Source organism: Phaseolus vulgaris, chromosome 2, assembly GCF_051622355.1.
Source record: "Phaseolus vulgaris cultivar YP4 chromosome 2, ASM5162235v1, whole genome shotgun sequence".
Lineage (NCBI taxonomy): Eukaryota > Viridiplantae > Streptophyta > Magnoliopsida > Fabales > Fabaceae > Phaseolus > Phaseolus vulgaris.
The window spans coordinates 16,208,890-16,232,202 of record NC_143499.1 but is presented as its reverse complement, the minus strand read 5'-3'; the positions used below and the strand labels follow the sequence as shown (position 1 = coordinate 16,232,202).

General features: G+C 34.2%; 3 protein-coding genes across 10 annotated transcripts; 1 reads left to right on the top strand and 2 right to left on the bottom strand.

The window, feature by feature from the left end:
- Nucleotides 1–5,480: 5,480 nt before the first annotated feature.
- On the top strand, nucleotides 5,481–8,543 carry RRG (sporulation protein (DUF155)). 6 transcript variants are annotated; one of them, XM_068612233.2, is made up of 7 exons: nucleotides 5,481–5,806; nucleotides 6,444–6,558; nucleotides 7,055–7,214; nucleotides 7,303–7,451; nucleotides 7,576–7,727; nucleotides 7,951–8,065; nucleotides 8,288–8,543. In XM_068612233.2, the coding sequence occupies exons 1-7, from the start codon at nucleotides 5,586–5,588 to the stop codon at nucleotides 8,423–8,425; spliced, it is 1,050 nt and encodes a 349-aa protein (XP_068468334.1). In that variant the 5' UTR covers nucleotides 5,481–5,585; the 3' UTR covers nucleotides 8,426–8,543. The 6 variants fall into 6 exon arrangements, with proteins under 6 accessions (XP_068468334.1, XP_090154443.1, XP_090154441.1 ...); XM_090298317.1 differs by having other exon boundaries at nucleotides 5,484–5,806; nucleotides 6,427–6,558; XM_090298315.1 differs by having other exon boundaries at nucleotides 5,488–5,806; nucleotides 7,042–7,214.
- Nucleotides 8,544–9,704: 1,161 nt separating this feature from the next.
- Nucleotides 9,705–11,881, bottom strand: LOC137810792 (DUF538 family protein (Protein of unknown function, DUF538)). Its single transcript, XM_068612232.1, has 3 exons — nucleotides 11,533–11,881; nucleotides 10,586–10,640; nucleotides 9,705–10,216 (listed from the first exon to the last, which is right to left on the bottom strand). Exons 1-3 carry the CDS (start codon nucleotides 11,638–11,640, stop codon nucleotides 9,837–9,839), a joined length of 543 nt encoding a protein of 180 aa, XP_068468333.1. The 5' UTR covers nucleotides 11,641–11,881; the 3' UTR covers nucleotides 9,705–9,836.
- Nucleotides 11,882–19,469: 7,588 nt separating this feature from the next.
- Nucleotides 19,470–23,043, bottom strand: LOC137809632 (chorismate mutase 3, chloroplastic). 3 transcript variants are annotated; one of them, XM_068610736.2, is made up of 6 exons: nucleotides 22,854–23,043; nucleotides 22,252–22,454; nucleotides 22,078–22,164; nucleotides 21,239–21,382; nucleotides 19,872–19,964; nucleotides 19,470–19,769 (listed from the first exon to the last, which is right to left on the bottom strand). In XM_068610736.2, the coding sequence occupies exons 1-6, from the start codon at nucleotides 23,041–23,043 to the stop codon at nucleotides 19,533–19,535; spliced, it is 954 nt and encodes a 317-aa protein (XP_068466837.1). In that variant the 3' UTR covers nucleotides 19,470–19,532. The 3 variants fall into 3 exon arrangements, with proteins under 3 accessions (XP_068466837.1, XP_090155521.1, XP_090155522.1); XM_090299395.1 differs by having other exon boundaries at nucleotides 22,252–22,438; nucleotides 22,880–23,043; XM_090299396.1 differs by having other exon boundaries at nucleotides 22,252–22,417; nucleotides 22,880–23,043.
- Nucleotides 23,044–23,313: the final 270 nt, after the last annotated feature.

The window sequence follows — 23,313 nt, the reverse complement described above, 5'->3', positions numbered from 1 at the left end:
CATCTTCAGTCTTATCGTTATGTTAGGGATAGCGATCAACTCCTTGAGCTCTACACGAAAATTGTGCTTGGGGGGTGGATCTCCCCGTGTGCGTGCTCTAGTTTGGGGCTTCTCGTAAGGTTGCTGCTTTCCCGAGCCTTTCTTCTCTGTTGTCACCTCGTGCACCCTCATGGGTTGAGGTCGACCTGCTGCTCGAGGTCGGACAGGACCGACGTAGCCGTGTTTCTCTATGACTCGATCTTCCGTGGCGATGTGCGCCATAGCCCGACCCCTGATCTTGCAGAACGTCTTCGGGTAATATCTAAGCAGAGATTCACTGAAGGGCCCTGGTAGCATTCCTTTGGTGAAGGCATGCACCGTCATGGCCTCGTCCGTGGCTTTTAGCCTTACCACCTGGACTCCAATCCTATTCAAGAACTCTTTCAAGGACTTTCCATCATACTATTTTATGTCAAAGACATCGTAAGAAATTCGAGGGGGAGCCCTGTTGATAAGGTACTGCTCTCTAAACAGCGTTGCAAATTGATTGAAGGTAGTAATGTGTCCGTCAGGGAGACTAACGAACCATTCCAACGTTGCGCTTGTCAGTGTGCTCCTCAACAACTTGTAGCACATAACATCAAATCCTCCTGTAAGCATCAACTGGTGTGGAACGCTGTGAGGTGAGCATCTGGGTCCTCTACACCCGTGAAGGTGACTTTCGAGCTAGAGACGTGATCGGTAACATAGTATCCATAATTGCCTGAGAGAACGACATTGGGCATGCCCTAGGTGGTATGGGTGGGGCACGCTCATCCACCGCATGCTCCCCTGCCTGTTGCAAACTCCTGCGTAGTTCCTCACTGGTTCTGTGCAGCTCTTCGTTGTCCGCCTGAGACGCAGCTATGTCAACCCTAGATGTTGCTATTGTTGGGTTTAATAGTGCCAAAGTTCAAGAGGGGGGTGAATTGACCTTTTAAAACTTTTGCGCATAATCAGATTTTATCACAGTACACAGAAAATAAATCGATTTATTTGGAAATGAACAGATTTATTTTGACACTGTTTATACTAGAAAACGTTTATATCAGCCAAGTTAATCACGAGATTATGCAGATTGATTTTTCAGATACACACACTGATTTTAGGAGTATATTATGAAACACACAAATCAGTGACCTTCAATTTTATAGGCAAGTGATAAAGGTTCAATTATTAGCTTGACAATCAATTGGGTAACCTATCACAATCAACCTGTTTCAGTTGTATTTAACAGATCATATATCTTCTTCACAGAACCAAGCTGATTTTCCAGAAAATAAGAACTGTATGATCAAGCCCAGAAAGAACAAATTTATTTTTAATTGAACAGATTCAATTTCTAGCAGATTAACAGATAAGCGTGAATTAGAGTGCAGAGATTAAGGGAGAATGAACACAAAGCAATTATACTGGTTCACTCCAATGAGCTACATCCAGTCTTCACCTAAACCAAGGTGAAATTCACTAAATCACAATTCAAACAACCACAAACACCACTGTTCTTGAACCCTACAAGAACTTTGGTACACTTGCTGAAAAACACTATTTCAGCATACACACTCTTCAAGAAACCCTATCAAGAAGAGTTTACAACCACACTTTTACAAGAAATGAAATGTGAAACGAATACACCTGATAGAGGATGCAGAAATCTGCCTTAACCCAGTAGAACAGATCGCTTAAACAGTAGCAGCACCTCTCATCAAGCTTTGGAACCAAACAAGAACAAGCACACCTTTGATTTTTGAAATCTTTCAAGAACAGATGCTAATTCTTTGTAAATCCTTAATTCTCTTATGCAAAACTTGTTTTCTCAATTGTATGATCGATGTTTAAACGTAGGAACAAGTTTTCTTTTAATAGAAAAACAACTTATAACAGATTTTCGAAAAACAGTTAATTGGCCATCGACCATGATTTTACTTAGGTCGAGTTCTGAGAAGTCCAGATTGGGATGGAATGTTGATGCTTGTTTGATAGTTGCCTTGAATCCCACAAGATAGGATTGGGCAGCATCTTGCTTAAATGATTATGTGGTCTTGACAAGATCCTCATCTTTATGGACAACTCCCTCTTTAGCTTGTCGACTTTGGCCAAGATTTTGTTCCTTTCTTCAGCCAGGCTTGCAGCCTCTTGAGCTCGGTCTACTGTCTCTTTACCTTTCTCGGCTCAAAGTTGTTCAGCTTCTTGTTGCAAGTTATTTGAATGCTTGAGCTCAGATTGAAGGCACTCTATTTCTTTGTGAAGCTAAGCCTTCTCTTGGATCCTTTGGTCCTCTGCTACCCTCCAATCTCTCGTCCTGGTCATGACCAAACAACCCATGGCAAAGGCTTGCCCAAATTGCTTCATGGCATCAACAAGCAGATGATCTTCGTTATGAGCCATGAGTCTCTCTTTGTCCTTGTTGGGCAGAAAAGCCTTTTAACCATATGTGGGGATGTCAAAGTCTGGATCCCACGAGCTATTCCTCTTAGAGCTCTCCGCTTCGCGTTCCTGAATGACAATTACATCTTGGGGTGGAGCATGGTCGAATAAGTGAGCGACGTCTTGATTCGAGGCTCGACCATCTGAGGGAGAGTGCTTAGTGGGAGGAGTGGTTGCCTTCCTTTTTCTTTTAAAAACAAGCCCCGAGGTGGTTTCCTCGTCTTGCTCGATTGGGGCTTGGGTAATTGTGATTAGATCCTTCATTTTCTGAGTTAAAGAATCCTTGGGCATGTTGGTAGTTGCCCTCTCTTTTTAGCCATCTCGGCTAGCTCCGCCTTACTGATATGGGTCAAAATTCTTTATGCAAAGAAAATAAGTAAATGATTAATAAGTAGTAGCAGAGTTATTTTCACCAAGAGTAGGAAATGAGGAGTACCAGTATAAGCCTTCAGAGCACCGGGAATGTACTCTTTGGTTATTAAGTAGGAGGTGTTGAAGACGACCTTCAAGCTCGACAGGAATTAGCATATCCTTTTATCTTTTGGTGATAGAACTTCCAGGCGTCGAGCACTCTGGAATTTGGGTTGAGGGGTCCAATATAGGGGAAATCCATCCAGAAGGGCTGAATCTCCTGTTGTGGCTCAAACTTTAACGAATTTGCCTTTAAAATTTTTATATAAAAACTGGAAGAGGGAGATAAGGGCTCTTCTAGGGGCACCATTAAGAGACACCCACAATTTTCTACTTGTGTGTTTAGCTTCAAAGAAGTATAAAAAGACTTCAACAGATGGTGAGATGTCGAATTTAGCACACAAAATAGTAAAAGCACGAATGAATGCCTAGCTATTAGGGTGTAGCTGGGCAGGGGCGACATTGAGCTTGGCCAAAGGCTCTTTTTCAAAGATGGATAAAGGGAGACGTAGGAGAACCTTTTTTCAAAGATGGATAAAGGGAGATGTAGGAGAACCTTTTGAAAAACGTTGCATAGAAAAAACAAAAATGGATCACTAGGGTCCGAAGACTCGTCACAATAAATGGGCTCGCCCTCCCTACATTTTATGGCTTTTATGTGACCCTCGTATCTTTTACTCATGGTGCAACCATTTTCTGTCAAATCTTTAAGGAGTAAATGGACGGTATAATAAGAGGTTTCTTTTAAAAGGTGTTTTTTGGCCTAGGGATACATAGCACTATAATCCATTGTAGAAAATAACTAGAACAAGCACAAACGCAAACACAAACAAAGTACGGATCCAGTTCATGCCAAGTAGAGTGAACAAATCAATAGTAAAATAAAAGCACATTTCAATCCATGCAACACCATCAGCCAGTTAATCATAAGTGAAGAAAGGAATTACCTGGTTGACACGACTGGAAGTGTGTGATGGTGAGAGGGAAAATGCGAGGAAGCTTCTTAGAATAAGAAAACGAGAGAGAATTGGGAATGTGAAAGTTGCGTAGAGTATTGAAATGAGTCTCGTAATGTAAACCAGAAATAGATGATTGGCATTAGAGGAGTTAAATGGGATACCTGGTGACGGCGATGAGTTTGGTGCGACGGTGGTGGATGGAGGCATGAGAGCTAGAAGGAAGCGCCGAGGAGAAATTTTTTTGAAGCAAGAGGAAATGGAACAGTGTGGCGCTAATGGTAGCTTGAGAGGGGTATATACGAAAAAGTGGAATTCGAAAGCTAGGATTTTCTCCATTGTCGATACCACGCCATGTGTACACCATAGATCCAATATGGTGAGATGTCTCATTAGAAACGCTTCGGCAACCACGCCTCACCTACCCACTGGGGAAAACGTCGTGTTAGCTGCCAAATGCTGGTAAGCCTCTTCGCCTAGTCGAGCTCAGTTTGAGTTTGGGGGGCTTGTGTACTGGACATGAGTGCTTGGGACCTTGATCCAAGAGTTTGGGTATGGTCAGCTCGGTTTTGGGCCCAAAAGGCGGGTCATGAGATCGGCCCAGATATTGATGGTCAGCTCGGAGAAAAATAATTAAAGACAAAAGGAATATTTTATTTTGGTTATGATACATATGTTAGTTAAGTACAGATAAAAGTTGTTGAGAATAATGGTGCACATGTAAAACAAAATATTTTCCTGTTGTTAGCACCCGAAGATAAGAGGTGCACGTGAACAAGTGGTTTTTTTGTTATGATTAAATGCTTTCAATTGAGATTATATTCTCGTTAGTGAAAGTTCTTGAAGGAATATCTATAAAAGGAGTTTGAGTCCTCCAGTAAAAGTATGTTGTTTCTAGAGACTTAAGACTGAAACTAATTTGATTTTTTGAATGCTCTTACTGACTTATCGTCGGAGTGTGATAAACCGGTAGAGACCCCTCTATCTCAACGGAAACACGTTTCAAGAAACAAGAGGAGACAGATCAGAAGCAGAAGTCTCTATCCAGTCTAGCCAACGTCAAGCGATGATAACAAATCTTGTATGAGTTTTAAGTGTGTTTGTGAATAGATTTAATGCTAAGGTATTTTTCACCTGAAAAAATATGTAAAAAATAAAGTAATATTTAAGACAAAAATATCACTGTTTCGTCACACTTTATCGTTAACCAATAGAATGACGTTAAGAAAAATGATTACATTAAACTTTAAAATTATTAGAACTACATTAAAAAAAAAAACAAATATTGTAAAAAAAAACCTATTTAACCTATAGTTAATTTGAGCAACATTACATAAACTTTAAGTATGATGAATTCAATCTAATTATAAAATAAATGTATGATAAAATATAAATTGTCTAATAATTTGACTAAAAAACTAATTTTATGTTTTTTCCAAACAAATAAACACATTATATATTTTTGTATTTTTTATAATAATTTAAAAATATTTATTTAAGATTTATTTTAAGAAGTTATAATTTGTATTTACTTAACCGATAACTAAATTCAATTTAGTAAAATTTAATTATTAAATAAAAAAAGAAAGTGAATTCAAACCTAGATTGAATAAAAAAATTGAATCCACAGCAAAAAAATAAATAAATGGGAAATTTGAGGAAACTCCTGCTAATTAGGTTGCTCCTATTCACATGACAAAGTCACAAAGCAAAAGCTAAGAGAAAAAAAAAAAATAGAAAACCATTGTAAGAAGACCCTCCTCCTCTCAGCGAATGGGTGGAAGATGGAAAACCTTCTCTCTGTTCTATAACCGCTTAACCACTTCTTCATCTTCTTCTTACTCTTCCAAATCCCACTTTCCCTCCTTCAACCGTTCTCTCTCTCTCGCAGCTGCACCTTCCGAAATACCCGACCCGGATCCATTCGAGTTCGGAGCCCCGCACGTCGACCCCACTGTCAAAATCCCCGTCAAAGCTTATTTCCTCTCTACCAGGTACCCCCAGTATCCTATCTTATTCAAGTTCGTTAATTTCGATGGCCCCTTTTACTATCTTGTCTTTTGTGTAAATGGGTCGTTCTCGGACTCTCGTTTCTGCGGTGTTATTTATTACGTCCGCTACTGTTCCATAAGAGGAGAAGACCATGTTGTGTGGGAGTTGAAATTTGTACTTTTTAGTTTTAATCTTTGATTTGGACTTTAGAGTTTTATGATTATTATTGTTGGTTTAATTCATTTTGATGTGTAAAATTTGCAGCTTAGCTTTATTATTTGTAGTTTTAGTATTTCTATTTGTCGTATGTTTTACTGTAATACTACTGTTTAGTGTTGGATTTAGAAGACTGCGTTTGTGCGGGGACTGTAAATTTGTTGCATTTATTGTATCAGATTGGGATTTTGGAGTGTTTTTTTAGGTTCTTTTATGTAAGTGGTAATTTAAATGCTTGCATGATTTATAGATTGTCAAGTTTTCGGGGAATTTTTTGTTTTTTTTATTTTATTTTAGAGTGATGCATTCTGTTTTTCATTGTGTTTCTGGGTTTGAATTGAAACCCTTTCCTCTCACATGTCTTTTTGTTTTCCTGTTTTTGTTCTCTATGATTTGGCTGTCTCAGATTCATAATTTTGGCAGTATAAATTTGAAGGGCATCCAGGCTGATAATCACCGAAACATTGTTCCTCCCTCTTCTCGCTCTTCTTCAAACTATGTTGCTCTCCGCTTCTGTGACTTTAATTTGGATTCTAATGTAAGGTTTATTATTATTTTTATTTTTCTCAAGAACCTTTTGTCTTTCTATAGAAATTAGCATGTCACTAAATAGTTCTTAAATATCTCTGTTGAGTCCTTATGTGTCCATCATTTTTTAGGATACTTGGTTTAATATAATAATACCTTGTAATGTTCATGTCTAATGCCCAGACACTAGATTGGGATTATAAGCCATGAGGGTAGATTTTTATTAGACTGGAGTCATTGAAATAAATTATGTGTGCATTTGAAGGTTAAGGGAAAGATAAGAGAAAATTCAAGTACATATTCTGATTTATGTAGCCTGAGTCATATTATAAATAGCAATATTTTGTTTATTGATGAGGAGTACATTAATTCACTGTATCATAAACGAAAATAATACTCTAGTTAAAAGAAGATTAAAGTGTTCATAATGACAAAATCTGTGACTAAATTGTACAGTAACATGACTGATTTAACAAAGTCTGAACAACTTTAGGCATTTGATTCAGGGACCTGGATTTCACGTGAAAGCAAGCAACTGTCAATACATGGTTGTATATCAGTATGGGTCAGCTGTCTTGTTTAATATTGAGGATCATGAAGTGGAAAGTTACCTGGAATTAGTTAAGAGGCATGCATCTGGTTTACTTAGAGAGATGAGAAAAGATGGTAAGTTTCTTCAAAGAAACCAATTAGTCATGAAGTTCTTCTGAATCCTGTAGTGTATATTTAACATGTTTTTGTTTTGTATGATTAGATTATGCAATAAAGGAGAAGCCATTGTTAGTTGAGGACATGCAAGGAGGTCCAGACTACATAGTTCTGAAATCGTTGGATACTGATGGTATCCGTATAATTGGAAGTGTACTGGGACAAAGTATAGCTCTGGATTATTTTGTCTCACAGGTTAATATTTGCCAAATGTCATCTTATTTCCTGTACTTTGTTTGTCATTTGTTACCCTGAAGAAAAAAGACAACCCTTAAAATGGCACCATTGAATATTTGACATTTTTATCTCTTATTATCAGGTTGATGGTTTAGTTGAAGAGTTCGCCGGCATAAATCGTGGAATGGAGAAAACTGGAACCTTCACCATGGATAAGAAGAAACTACTTCAGCTTGTTGGGAAGGCTAACTCAAATTTGGCCGATGTGATTCTTAAAGTTGGGCTCTTTGAGAGGTATTTTCGTCTTGTTTTAGGCATTAGAAAAACATGCATATGCTTATGTAATAATACATTGAAAATTTCCGATTATAGTATCCCCTAGCCAACCTCACTTAGTGGGAAAAGACTTTTGTTTTAGTATCCCAAAAGATTTCAAATATTTCGTTTTTGGATTCATTTCATCCCAGTCAACACTTAGAAGATTTGGTTAATGTTTTATTGTGGATTGATTTATCAGATCTGAAATTGCTTGGCGGGATGCAAAGTATGCTCAAATATATGAGTATCTTCGGGAGGAGTATGAAGTTGCACAACGCTTTGGAAACCTGGATTTCAAATTGAAATTCGTAGAGGTAATTATTAGTCATTTCATCTAAACAATGCATTTGAAAATTATTAGAATCTAAGCCCATGTGATCAAAATAATTTGGTTAAAAATTATACACAAATCGTGAGCTAGATGCACACCATTTTCCCTGTATATTAAACTTAGTAGTTGAGGTTAGTTATTATGTTCAAATAATATTGGTTTTTCCCTGTATTAAGGCTTATTACATCAATTTGGTTGTTTGCAGCACAATATTCATTTTCTTCAAGAAGTTCTGCAGAACAGGAAATCAGATTTCTTGGAATGGTTCATTATTGGTTTATTGACTATTGAAAATGTTCTATCCTTATATGAGATTCTTCGAGCTACAAATACAGATTCTTAGTAAATTATTAAGAAGCTGAAGCAAGACGAGTTTGTGGAAACAACAATTCTTGCAATTTTTGACCAATGAAAGTTTTGGCCTTTGTATTTGGTAAATAAATCCATATATTCCAGACCCATTGAGCCGTATGATATTAATAGGAAACTGTGATATAATTTAAAAAAAGGGATACAGGGGCATCTAGACCCATCATTGTTGGAACTATAATTTGAAGTTTTATAGTAAAGAGTCTGAAATAGTTTTAATGCAAGACGTTAATAATTTGCGTTGTTTTCTGAATATATTTTTCATTTCCTCGTATTACATGTCTGAAAAATTGAGTGTACTTTTCTATCATTTCAAAGTTACTAAGTTAGTTCTTTAAAAACATTTATTATCAAATTAGTTCATTAAAGTTTTAAATTACTGTCAAATGTAAAATTGGATTCAATAAAAGATGGATTCAATGATTTAATAACAAAACTTTCACGAGGCAAACAGTGCAATGTTAAAAATTTATCGTTTTGACTTCCTAATCCTTCCGTACGGACTTGGGAAATTCCCCGAAAATAACTCTCCGCACATTATTTTCTCAACTAGCACTAAAAACTGTTCAACGTGAGAATTTGACTATCATAAAATTGAATTCTCACATTTGTTTCGCATCAATAAAAATGTTATCAAAATTTGTTTCTCATTTGCACGGTAAAAATGTTTCCAAAATTTGGTTTTTCTAGAGCCAAATTCTAGAGATTTTTTTTCAATAAGCATGAGCAGAAAAAATCATTCGATGATCGAAATTTGGTTTCTAAACTTTGGAATGATGTTCTGAATTCTTTTGTATGGAGAGTAAATGGAAAAAGAAGAAAGCAAATATAAAATAATTTTTTTTTAAGAAAAATAGAATAACTTTAAACTTTTTTGTAAGTAAGAAATTTTAATCGAGCGGAGAAAATTATTAATAAGGTTAAATTATTATACACTAAAGTAAAAATCTGGAAATCAAAAATATAGTTTTCAGAAATCAAATTTTGATCACCACCGTACAACCTTCTTCAGTTCCTGTTCATTATTGAAAAAAATATTCTCAGAATTTGGCTTTCCAAAAATTAAAATTTGAAAACATTTTTATTGCACTAATAAGAAACAAAGGTGAAAATTCGATTGGCAAGTATCCAAATTCTCAGCGTGAACAATTAGTACCAGTTCGGAAAATAACGTGTGCATGGTTTTCTATTCAGGAAATTATTTTCCAAATCCGTAATAGTTGCGGAAAAATGTCGTTCAGTGAGACAATGAATGACCAGAACATTGATAGAAAATAACATATAGAGAAGAGGTTCCTAACTTGTGTATAGAAATTTCCAACAATATGTGGACTACCTGTTCCATACCAATAATAGTAATGACATAATAACCAACATTTGTAAACTCAGAATTCTGATACTCTGACAGCATCATGAGGCCTATCATATGCTTCTTTTGGCCTTGACTTCTTTACACCAGCAGTAAACCACAACTTATCAGACTTGTAACCTTCGACTGCCACACCTGTCACCTTCACCCACACAAGAACCTTTGTTTTCATTCCATCTATTGCTGAAAGCTTTCCCCTTGTAAGCACCCCTTTCACTCGGGTTGCGTATCTCACCACAGAAGAGTCCTTGAAGCTGACCTCACTTGCAGATGGCAAGTACACAATCAGCTTACCCTTGGTTGCATCAAACTCATAGCAGATTATGTTCAGAGGAAATAGCCCTGCCGGCAAATTATACTCTTGGAGGAGTTCTGGTAGGCCTTTCTGGGGCTTGCCTGAGAAAAAAAAAGGAGGGGAATGAAAAAAGTGATTTTAGAATCAATGCAGTGGTTTATAAATTGCTCAGCATACCTAAATAGATATGTGAAAAAGACATGAGATGGAAAACTTTTAATGGTATGTTAGCATTTGCAGAATTGTGATGAACATAATGATTAGATTGCTATTTTACAAATCGATTGATTCAAAGTTTTGGTGCATATTCCTCCTAGTTTATCATAGTGCTATATAACTGTTTATTAAAAACAATGAAGATTTACATGTTAGAAAATATGAGATATAGAAATGCCACGTTTAAATTGACTAAAATAATCGGGTGAAGTAAATCTTAGTATGCATACATGGACAGACATGCGCATTAATACCTTTTAGTTTGTTGAAGATCCACTTTGCCTTTTCTTCAACCGTATTTGAGAAGATCTGCAAAATATCACCATTTTTTCTTCAGCAAACACATGGCAGTGACATCAAAATCCACAGTAAATCTCAAGGCTAAACACCAAACAGGATTGCCAATTGGAATTGTGTCCTACACCCACAAACCCACTTTTACATAAAATTTAATCTGTTAGCACAAACAATTTGTAAAATCATACTGATCTGCAGCTAATTCCCACCTTATGATTCAAAAATTTCTACATTATGTACCAATTTAAGTAGCAAAAATCAAGTACCAACATCTTAAACTTTTGTGCAATTCCGAATGAATGAATGCACTCTTTCAGACCAAACAAAATAAAAGAAAACTAAAACAGTATGGTAAACCACATGGTCCAAACTGCTCCAGAATGTTTTATAAGATCTACGATATGCAAACATCTGTTACTCAGATTAAAGCAAACCATGTCATTTCACTATCAGAAACTGGAAGGGAATCATGATGAAAAACTAAAAACGCTTTAAGAGTCATTAAACAATCATTCATTCACCTTCATTCCTTCATCTTCAACATATATACCATTTCACACTTTTCCCTTTCCTTTCCTTCACACAGAGCACACAGGAAATAGGTTCAAAAGGGATTTCACATTCCCAAACCCAGAAAATTTCTCTAGATGAAGTCAAAAGACAAATCATACCCCATTTTACAGAAACACTCAAAGGTACAACTTTTAATGAAGAATCAAGCACTATCTAGCCCTTAACATCATGGGAATCTATCACCCTAAAATGAAAAAAAAAAAAAAAAACATCAATTGACAAAGCTTCTTCTATTTCAGATCTCTCAAACTCCAAAAGATGTTTAGAACCAAACCACACTGAAGAAGAAGAAAAAAGGCAATGCCAGACAAACCCAAAAAGAAATACTTACAGAGATGTCTCCAGAGATGTTAGAAAACTCCTCCTTGGCCTTCTTGGTGATCCATGAGTTCCCCAACCCCACCTTCAAGCTGCTAACTTTAGTGAGAGCCCTCTCCATTTTGGGGTGTCTAACTGTTTAGGCCTCTATTCTTTTCCCTTCCCTTCACTTTTCGGAGTGCAATGCAGCCAAGGAGAAGAATCTGTGACTGTTTGGAGTTGGATGGAACACAGAACACAACCCAAAGGAAGGAAGATGGAAAGGTATGTGAACTGATGATAAAGGTTTCACCTTTGCATCAGAAGATAGGCTGAGCTGGCAAAGGGTAATAGGACAAAGTACGCTGATGCACACACTGCTTAAAGTGGCGTTACGTTCCCACCTATCTCTTTCAAGTACAAATTGTTTTTTCTTTATTTTTATTTAAAACTAAATAAAAATGTAAAATATTATTTGTATTACATACAAATTTAATCTAGCGTATATTTCCAAGAAAATTAAGTTTCACCTTAACTTTAAATTGTGAGAAAAAATTATTATATTTTTTTTAATTTAATTAGAATTTGTAGTAACTTTTTAACTGGATAAATAGAAATTTGATTTTGTTAAACATGTTCACATGGAAGTTTGAATCAAATTAGTGTTAGTCTTTTAACTTTTTTTAAAACAATTTAGTTTTTAAAAAAGGAAATAATTTTTTAAAAAATTATTTTAAGTCTTCAAATTTATATTTAAAACATTTTTTTCTAATTTTAAAAAAATATTAAGAAACCAAAAACTGAACCACTTTTATTCCAAATTTTATAAAATAAAAAACACAATTAAACCAACAATTAGTAATATAATCCTTGACTTAATTATATTTTCAGGATTTAAATTTTTTAATGATTTAATTTTAGTCTCTCAAATTAAGAAATAAAATTATTTTAATCACTATATTTTTCAGAAAAATCTGTGTTCCATTTCTGGAGACGACAATCGTTAACTGACGTTGCGAGCATGTTACATGTTCATTTTCAATAAACATCTTACAATCTTTGAAATTATATAAGAAGTAATTTTATTTTGAATTTAAACAATAAAAAATTAATTTCAATTTTCAAACACTAATAACATATTTAATTCATACATTTTTGCTAAATTTTACAATTAAATAGATTGAAAATCATGATGAAAATATGTTCATTATTTTTATCCTTGTTATGTTTAATTTATCTGTGCATATTTTCCATAATAAAAATTTAAATTCTAATCAAACATAATTTTCACAATAGGAAATCATCAAAATTATTATAATATAACATTTATGCATTGTTCTTAATTTGCTGCATTATATTTTATTCCTATAAAATAGGTGATTTAAGAAATATGTTTTATGTAGCCTTTCATTAGGGAAAATCAGAAACTAAGTTTAACCCTAACTCTTTTATTCCTCTAATATCACTTTGAATGTTATGATAATATGTGAATTTGAAATACCAAGCAAGCTAACATTGAAGCTAATTTGTGATAATAAAAATATGTGGCAACACAGAAGGCGGGGTCAGAAATTTGTATTTTCCAGCTCAAAAGGCTAATAACACCGACCATGGCACTATCATAAACCAATTCATTTTCATTCCAATCGAAGTTTCCAATTATTGAGAAGAAAATGGTGAAAGACCACACATCACATGATTTTATAGTTTTCTCCAGCTGTTTGATGAATTTTAAGGCTTTTGTCAAGCATTTTGGATTACTCATTTAAAGCATCTCTCTTTATCTTTTTCATAAGGTGAATTATAGCATTATTCTCAATTGGTGTTAACCGAATATGGACATGGGGAGCTCCTAGGTGGAGAATAGAATATTCTGAACTTAATTTCGCTGAGATAAAATTAGTGGCTTTAGGGTTTAGGTGTATTTAGAGTGCTCCTGACCATAATTCTTAAACAATATGGGACTATTGTATGTATCAAACAAACCCCCTAATGAAGGGCTAAGGGAACAATGATTCGTCTTTGGAATCCTTTCTCAATTTCCACTATAACATCAATGTTCCGACTTTAAGTCTGTTGAAATAACATCACTAGAGTCAATCACTGCATCCAAGGTATTGTCTGTTTTGGAACTCGGAGCTTCGTCGTGGTTTTGTCCTTAAAAGGCGCATTAGAGGGTTAAGGGATCTCAATTTCCACTATAACATCAATGTTCCGGCTTTAAGTCTGTTGAAATAACATCACTAGAGTCAATCACTGCATCCAAGGTATTGTCTGTTTTGGAACTCGGAGCTTCGTCGTGGTTTTGTCCTTAAAAGGCGCATTAGAGGGTTAAGGGATGAAGATGTATTTAAAGTGTCTTGACCTCGACTTTTGAGCGATGTAAGACTATTGGGTGTACCCTAAACTAATAAAGACTAATCATAAAGCCATAGACACTCATATTAGAAAGTGGACTTTAAGCCTAACTCAACCCCATAAAACCGGCTCATGAGGTTGAGGTTTGCACCCACTTATATACAATAAAAGGCTGTAATCTCTAGTCGATGTGGGATCTCCAACACACCCCCTCACGCCGAGACTGCCAACTCGTGCGTGGGACTATATATTATGGGTGGTCCGATAGCGGCCCGATAGCGGGTGGCACGATAGGCCCAACACAAACACTCGCTAGGATAGGCTCAAAATGACTCCGATACCATATTACAGTAAATCAAGATGAATATTCCTTGTCTGATGTGATGCTTTAATGTAGCGTACGTAATCGCACATAATCGTAATGAAGAAAGAGAGGTTTTGATGAACCCTAATTGTAGAGAAAAATAAATATAAAAGAAACTTTTATTCACTTGTATATTAGGGAGTAAAATACATGGTGTATATATAAGAAAAAGATTAAGACCTAGATGAAACAGAAAAGGAAAGTTGGGTCAAACAAACAAAGTCCAATAATTTAAAATAGAAAATTAAATATATTAACATGTGGCGCTCAACAGTGCCATCAGAATGGTATTTGATTTTTTATACCCATTTACAACCAATAGTTTTCTTTCTTGGAGGGAGAGGGGTAAGTTGCCAAGTATTGTTAGCAGCAAGAGCTTGAAGCTCATCTTGCATGGCAGATTGCCAAGAAGCATGTTTGGAGGCTTCGTTATATGTCCGAGGTTCAGGATGAGAATTGATAGAGGAAATAACATTTCAAAAATTGGAAGATAAGGAATTGTAAGACAAGTAATTATGAATAGGATATCTACTACTTACAGTGTTGGTTGCAGTGTGGAAATCTGCAAGATAGGCAGGTTGTCGGTGAGGACGAGCTGATCTTCTTGGAAATTGGGGTGAGATGCTTCCTGGAGATACATGCGGTGATAATTCTGATGGAGGTGCAATGTTGGATGCAGGAGCACAGACACTATTTGTTGGAAGATCATAGGATAATGAGGCTGGTGGAGGGACAATATTGGGTGCAGGAGTAGAGGCACATGGCTCGACAGGAGGTGCAATATCAGAAAAAAAATCAAAAGCAGAATTATATGCATTAGAAATAGGGAGAGATAAAGTGTTAGGGTCCTTAGGCAAGCCACTGTCCAATTTATATGGAAAGTGGTTTTCATGAAAGATTACATGTCTTGATATCTCTATGCTATAAAACTTTAAATTTAAGATAATATAACCTTTTGTATTTTGCGGGAAGCCAAGAAAAATACCTTTGATAGATCTATCATCTAATTTTTTCCTATGTGCAGTAATGGTACTAGCATAACAGAGACAACCAAACACTTTTAGAAAGGAAATGTCATATGGTTTTCCAAACAACTTTTCATGAGGAGTGATGTTATTAAGTAATGGAGTAGGAATAGCATTTATTAAGAAAACAACATGATTTACAACAAATTCCCAAAATATAGGAGGAAGATTTGCTTGAAAAAGTAAAGCCCGAGTTACATTTAGTATGTGTTAATGTTTACGTTCTACAATGCCATTTTGTTGTGGTGTTTCAACACAAGATTTTTTATGTATAATTCCCTTTGAAGCATAAAAATTTGACATAGCAAACTCAACACCATTGTCAGTACGAATCGTTTTGATATTAGTTTTGAAAAGATTTTGAACGAAAACAGTGAAGTTAATGATGTGCTGATGCACTTCAGATTTGTTATGCAGCAGAATAATCCAAGTATAACGCGAGTAATCATCTACAATAGTCAAGAAATAACGAAAACCTTGCATAGAAATTATGGAACATGGTCCCCAAATATCAAAGTGTACAAGATCAAAAGTAGCAGAGGTAACAGTATTACTTAAAGTGAAAGTAAGTTTTCTATGTTTTGCACGACTACAAGTGTCACATACATGATGAGTATCAACAATAATAAAAGAGTATTGTTTGCTTAAGACATGTAATCTTTCATGTGAAGGGTGTCCTAGTCTATAATGCCATAGTGTTTTTTTAGTGATATTACAATTAATAAAAGGAGCAAAACAATGCGGTTTAGAACGACTAGAAGCAGGCAAGGTAGTGACAAGGTACAAGCCAACGGTGGCTTTAACTATACCAATCCTCTCTTGGGTGAGATTTTCTTGTATAATGCAGTGGGTTGAAGTGAAAGTTAAAGTGCATTTAAGTTGGTGTGTGAGTTTAGAAACAAATATTAAGTTTAATTGAAAATGAGGCACGTATAACACATAAGACAAATAAAACTTATCAGAAAAACGTACTAAACCAGAATATGTGGCATAAACAGTTTGGCCATTTGGAAGACTAATTAAGGCAGGTTTAATTTTAGTATAAGTAGTCAAAATGTTCAAATTGTGACAAACATGATCAGTGGCACCATAATCAATATCCAAGATTCTTTGATTAATTTGAGTGTGAGGGGCAGGATTGTTGAACCAAGTGGTGTTCAATGTTTTGAAGAATCCAAATCCTTTGAAGGATGTTGAAGCCTCTGCTTTGCTTGTTGTTGCTGTCCTGGTTTAAGCTTTGTTCTGGGGTAGTTTATATGTTGTAATCCACCCTTGTATTAAATCTCAAGCAATTAGCATCTCAATCTTTATGAAAGTAAAATGTTTTTCAAACTAAGTTGAAACAACCGATTGTTTTGTCGAAACAACCGATTGTTTATACTTAGGTGTTTTGAGAAAGATTGAAAACTGTTTTTGAATGGTTGAAACTGTTAAGTACCAAAACAACCGATTGATTCGAGGAAACAATCGATTGTTTGTTTTGGGACCATAACAGAAAAACTGTTTTCTGTTTGACTGAGCTTTAAATGCTTTAACTGTATACGCTCCAGTCATTAAATGCTTTGACCAATCTTTTAATGCAATTTAAGAGTTTGTTAAGATTTGATAACAAACTATATCTTTGAATATATTAAGAAAAACAGTTTTAAGAATTAAGAATCTTTTGACAAAGTTTTTCTAAGAGTTTTCAAAGTGCTGAGATTGCTTAAGAGTTTTGTGATTGATCAAGGTGCTGGAATAGGATTCTACTTGTATTGATTTCAGATAATCATTTGTAACAAGTGTAATCTTTGTAATCTGTTGAACAATTCGTTTCTGTGTGTTTGCTGAGATTGGCTGTGTGTTCTTGAGGTGTTCAAGATCAACAATCTTAGTGTTGGCCAAGGAGAGTGTGTTTCTTGAGGTGTTCAAGGTCATTCTTTTGGTTGTGGTGTAAGTGATCAAGTGGTGATTGCTTAGTGGATATCCTCAGGGTTTGTGAGAAGACTAGATGTAGCTCTAGTTTTGAGTGACCAGTATAAACAATTGTGTACAATCTCTCTATCTCTAACTCTTTAAATTCAGTTTATTTGTTGTTTCCTGGTATAAACAACCGATTGTTTCTACGAAACAACCGATTGTTTTTCTGGTACTACAACTTTTGCTTGCTGTTTTGGCTAACTGAATTGCTGAATCAATTGGTTTCTGAAATAAATTCATTCTAAGTTTTGAAAAGTTTGCGAAAACCCCTTTAAACAATTCATCGCCCCTCTAGTTTAAAGCCATCTTTTCTAACAAGGATCCTCAAGGTTTTGCTGACGCAAAATGTTGGTAAGGAATTGACACTGTTGTGATGTAAGTTGAATCCCCTTTACATCCCGTTCTTTAGGAAAAATCTCAAAAAAAGTGTCAGTAGTAATCATATTATTGGCTTGGGATGTCCAATTGGTGAATTTGTAGCCAGGAGGGAACCCATGCTTTTTATAACAGGTGTCGATAGTGTGGCCAAGACGATTACAAAAAGTGCAGACTTTTCTAGTAAAAGAAAAATTTGAGGTTTTAACATTACCAGAAGGAAAACCCACTTTGCGAAAACAAATAGTCTCAGTATGACCATATTTACCACAAAAATTGCATGTAATAGTGTGACTACTATTAAGACTATGAAGATTAGGGTTTTCATTAAACATTGCCTAAAAGTTTTTTAAAACCAATCAAGATTTTGAAAGAGAACATAAAAAAATAAAATAACCAAGAACAGCAAAGAGGGAAATAAAAACCAGAGAGAAGCGCAGCAGAACTCTTCATTCGAAGAGCTCTGATACCATATTTGAAAGTGGACTTTAAGCCTAACTCAACCCCATAAAACTGGCTCATGAGGTTGAGGTTTGCACCCACTTATATACAATGAAAGGCTGTAATCTCTAGTCGATGTGGGATCTCCAACAACTCATGCAAAACACGTCTACCAAAGTGAACAAAAAACTCAAAACTGACTCAAAGGAAAAAGGAGCAAAAGAGAACTTATTGTCAATAGTCCAAAGGTGGCCTTCGATCGCCAAATTGATGAAATGTAGAGTTATAAATCTAAAGAAGGCAGAGAAGAAAATATTTTTTTTTTAAAAGATTGTTGTTATTTAAAATGAAACTTAAATAACTGATTTTTTTTTATTTATTTATATGAATTGTTCACTTTAATAATAAAATATTCAAGTATTATTTTAATTATACCACTTTTGTTTCGATTTCAAGTACATGAGATAACATCTTTATGGTCAATCACCGTCATGTTGTTTTCCTTAAAAGACGGTCTCAGAGGGTTATGGGAGAAATGTGTATTTAAAGTGCCATTGAATTTTGAATAAAAAATGCAGTTGTCCAGTTTTCATTTTAAATAACCACAATTTCTGTTTTTGTTTTTAAGTTTTTTTTTCTTCTCTGCCTTCTCTTTAGATTTATAACCCCATCTTTGATCAATTTGGTGATTGGAGACCACCTTTGGACGATTAGCAGTAAGTTCTTTTTTGCTTATTTTTCCTTGAGTTTTTTGTTCACTTGGGTAGACATGTTTTGAATGTAGTGTCTATAACTTTAAGATTAGTCTCTATTAGTTCAAGATTCTAGTGATGTGTTCAGATCATTGATCATGACTCTGTGATGTAGGTTAGGTTATCCTATTTTTAGGAGTTGGAACTTTTTGAGAGTGCTCATCCTTCTAATCATGTCAGAGAATATAATTTTATCTCTCAATATAACTTTAGTTTAGAGGATTTGGATGTGAATGCGATGTGGTCACAAGTTTCAAATTTCTCTTGCGAGATTGTTTTCTTTATTTAAATAAAAATTATTTGATAGTGGTTTGAAGTTTAAACAATTTGATAATTGATTGACTCTTTAAATTGATTGTGAAATGTATTTTGATGTTTAAGTCTTGAATTTACTTATCAAATTGTGATTTAAATGAAATATAACTCTCTGTCATAGATTCGTTTAACGCAGTTTGCGCTCATATATATATATATATTTTAAATATTGAAAAAATGTGTAATAACTGTTAATATATTTTATATTTGTTATCTGGTTTTTATTCTTTTATATTTTTATATATTTTTTGTCTTCATTTTAATAAGATTTTTATTTTAAAATATATCAGAGTTGGTAAAAATGAGAACAAAATAACTTTGTTTGAGTTCAATTAGATAGGTACAACAAACAATAAAAAAAATTAAACTAACTCCACGAAAATAAAAACACTAATATAATTACTTTCTTTACCATGCATTCTGTTTAGGGTCATCTTGTCTTTGTTTACTCAAGTCTTCTCAACAAGTACTCCACTTGCACCTCTTTTGTGAGAGGCATAACCCAGTTTTCATAGAGATTTGCAATAAAACTTGGCTTGATTTTGTAGGTAGAATTGGCTACATTGTCTGCTTCATCAATCTTCACCACCTGGCCAAATGATTTTGCCTTCAATTCTACTCTCTTCTTCACTAATGCCTCCACAGTTTCACATGTCAACAACTCTAACAATAGTTTCCTGTCCTGAAAGAGGTTCAAGATAATGTAGCATCACAAAATTAAGTAACTTGGGCATATTTAAGATCACAATGGAAAATATGATGAATTAGTTATGCAGAAGTTTACTTTTGCTTTAATTGCGGATTCATATTCAGAAGGGGCATCTTGAAACTTTGCCTCAGCAACAAATTTTCCATAGTGAATTCTCTTCGAGAGAGCCTGCAATGGTGCTGAAGCATTATAACAAATACTCTAAATTTGTACCAAGCTACTATTACCTGATTATTCTGACATCAAATGTACAGAAAGTCAAGAATGAGATTTAAAAACCACTTATTTGATGTACTTACTCTCTAAGTACAGTGACTTGTTTGTTATTTATTTTGAAATCTTCTGCAAAGTTTATTGGTTGTTATTCATTAATCAACTTTACCAAGTAGACCAATAATATAAAATTTTGTACCTAATTTCATTTTGTTTCACAGGATATTTAATGGACCATGTTTGAGAGGAGTCAAGGAATTCATCATTATCATAATTAAGGTGTGTAAACCCCATTCAGAACTCAGGAGGCATGGCTAAGCTACAAGGGTTCAACAAAAGTGAGGTTTTTTTGCACACAAATTAATATTAATTGTTAAAATTGTCTAAACACCAATAGATTTCGACTTTGGAATAAAAGATCCGTAGCAAATTCTTGCAGAGGATCATGGGAGGTGTAAAATTTTAGCAAGAACTAACTTAGTGGTCCATTTTATGCTGATATAGTAAGGTTAAGTGCTATTAAAGTATTACTAGAAAAATCCCAAGCACAAAATAAAAAAAGGCTAATAACCCTGATAGATAAGAAAAGAAATTAAGAAAATGTTAAATTATGAAAAAAAAACCTCCTAAGGTTGGTTCTCAATTACTGAAGGATGTAATATAAAACCATTCACAAGCCTTTCCTAATATCTTGAGCTTTCAGTGGAGTTATTTCATCACATAATATTAGAATATCTATGACAAACTGATCTATAGTTCACTCCTACTTGCCCTGTTTTTCTAATAAAATGTTGATTTCAGAATAAAATAGTCTCTATTTCAAGTCCAAAGAGCTTCTGTAAGGGACATGTTGGAGATGTAGTATAAAATAACTCATGTGCTAGAAATGTAACAATAACAAAGTTATCATATACTTTCACCTCATAACATGCCTTTTTGAGATATAGAACTGAAGTTTCTGAGCATTAGCTTGAAAAGGGGTATTGAGAAATATTAAATATCATTATGTAATTAGGAAAATATTATTGGTTAAGTAGGTGTTGATAGACTTCTAGTATGCACACACAGTGAAAGGTGTCCGGTAGGTCAAAGTTTTAGTGTAAGTGACAAAATATATCTTCACCATCTAGAGCCTCTTTAGTGAATTTTATTGCAAAAAATCACACTTCAAATTCTCAGTGTTACTGAAAAATATAAAAAAATTCAGAACACATGATGCTTAATAGTACCTGTAAGCAAAGAGTGTCACAAACGGCAATAGATCCACACTCATCATTGTTTCTTGCTGTTACCAATTTTGGGAGGAGATCCTTAAAATAGATATTCCAAATCTGAGTATTTATATTGATGGAATCAGCACAGTGATGCAGAACCTAGGAATAAGCACAGATGGAAATGGAAGGTAGATTAATCAAATCAATTAATTTGAGTATCAAGAAGTTATTATTAAGTAGTAACTAAAAAAAAGTGGCTAGCTTGTTTGGCCTTTTTGGGTTTCACTTTAATATGAAACCATGCAAGGTTTAGTGAATCTTTAGCAGCATAGTGAATTTTCTCTGACCCATGAAAGTTGGCTTATACTGTGTCCATTTTTGCACTCCCTATTTTATGATGTTATGACTTTAGTAGTATATGAAAATATTACTGTAAACATATATAATCTACATTTCATAAAGACAGATGCAAGTATAATTTTCTTGAGTTTTGAGCACATATCACTAACATGTGATATTAGAGGAACAAAACAATCTAGTATTATTCATATACTGAAAAAACAGAGTGCTCATATATTGAAAAAACAGAGTACTCGTAACTTTCCTATTGAAACTTCATAAGAACTGAATATTTCGACATTTGATACCCAGATAAGTGTTATTTTGCTATAAATTTCGTATATTTTTATTATAATTTTATAAGTATAATTCACATTTTGTTTGAAGTTGGTTAACTTTAAATTCTATATTTTTTTTATCAGCAAATTTTAATGGCTAACATATTAGTTTAACATTAATATCGTCCAAATAAATTTTTATCTTACATAACAAGAAAGAAGATAGAAATCCAAAACCTGGGGGTATTGCAGATGTGGAAGCATTGGCTGAGGTAAGTATTCAGGGAAGAAGGCATGTTCTTCTGCACTATTGTATCTTCCCACCTAATTCCAAAAGGAAGACATGCAAAAAACAGTTAAATCATGGCTCTTTTTTCATTAAATATTTTACTGTCTCAGAAATGTAATAACCTGAGAATGGAGCTTTTCATTTTGCAAGACCATGTACTGAACTAGAGAACCTTTGAAACCGTCCAAGAAGAATGCATCATTGTCATATGCACATGAGTCATGAGAATACTGAGCTCTCTCCAAAAGACTAAATATTATGCTATCCTCCTGCTGAATCAAAGAGTTCCTGATGTTGTCTAAAGTGAAGCTCTTACAAATTTGATCTGAATATCTGTATACAAATTTGATCCATTCAGTGTTCCAGGGTTAAATTGTTAGAATCAAATTACTATTACTGTGGTAATATTCTATTTAACATAGTACAAAATATTACATAATCCATTACTTAGATGTAGTGTTATTTATATATTAATGCGAAAATCCAAGTGGATCACAAATGGAAAAATATAAATGATTGAAATTTCAATTAGAAATGAGTAAATTAAAATTGGTTGTATCACATCCAAATACACAATAAAAGTCACAAAATATGAATTTACATGACACGCCTTTTGGAAGCCACAAAATCCATGAAAGAAAGGCCTAAACAACATAGTTGTTTAGATACTATCACACCATTCATTACACATACAACACTAATCAATTTTACTAAAAAAAAATACCATCAACAAATTGAAGTGAGAAGTACCCGATAGAAAGAGAAGGAGCAGGAAAAGAGGAAGCAGACATAGTCATTCCACACCTTGTCATGGAAAGGGAATTTTGGTAAAAAAAGATAACAGGTTTTGGAGAAAAATAGGATATGAATTTGATATCAAGGTGAGGTTGATGCAATTGGAACATTGTTTCCATTGTGTTGAACTTTTGGAGAAATGACAATCACAATAATAAGGATAGTAATAGAAAAAATCCAACACTAAATTTTAGAGAAATGACAATCAGAGTACTAATGATAATGATAGTAATAGAAAAATCTAACACTTTAATAAGATTAGTGGTGCTAAAAGATATAATGTAAAATACAAACATTTGTATGCAGAATTTTGGCAAGACAACCTTCACACATGTATATTTTATCTGAAACATTAATTTCTCAAATATTTTAAATATATAATCATACAC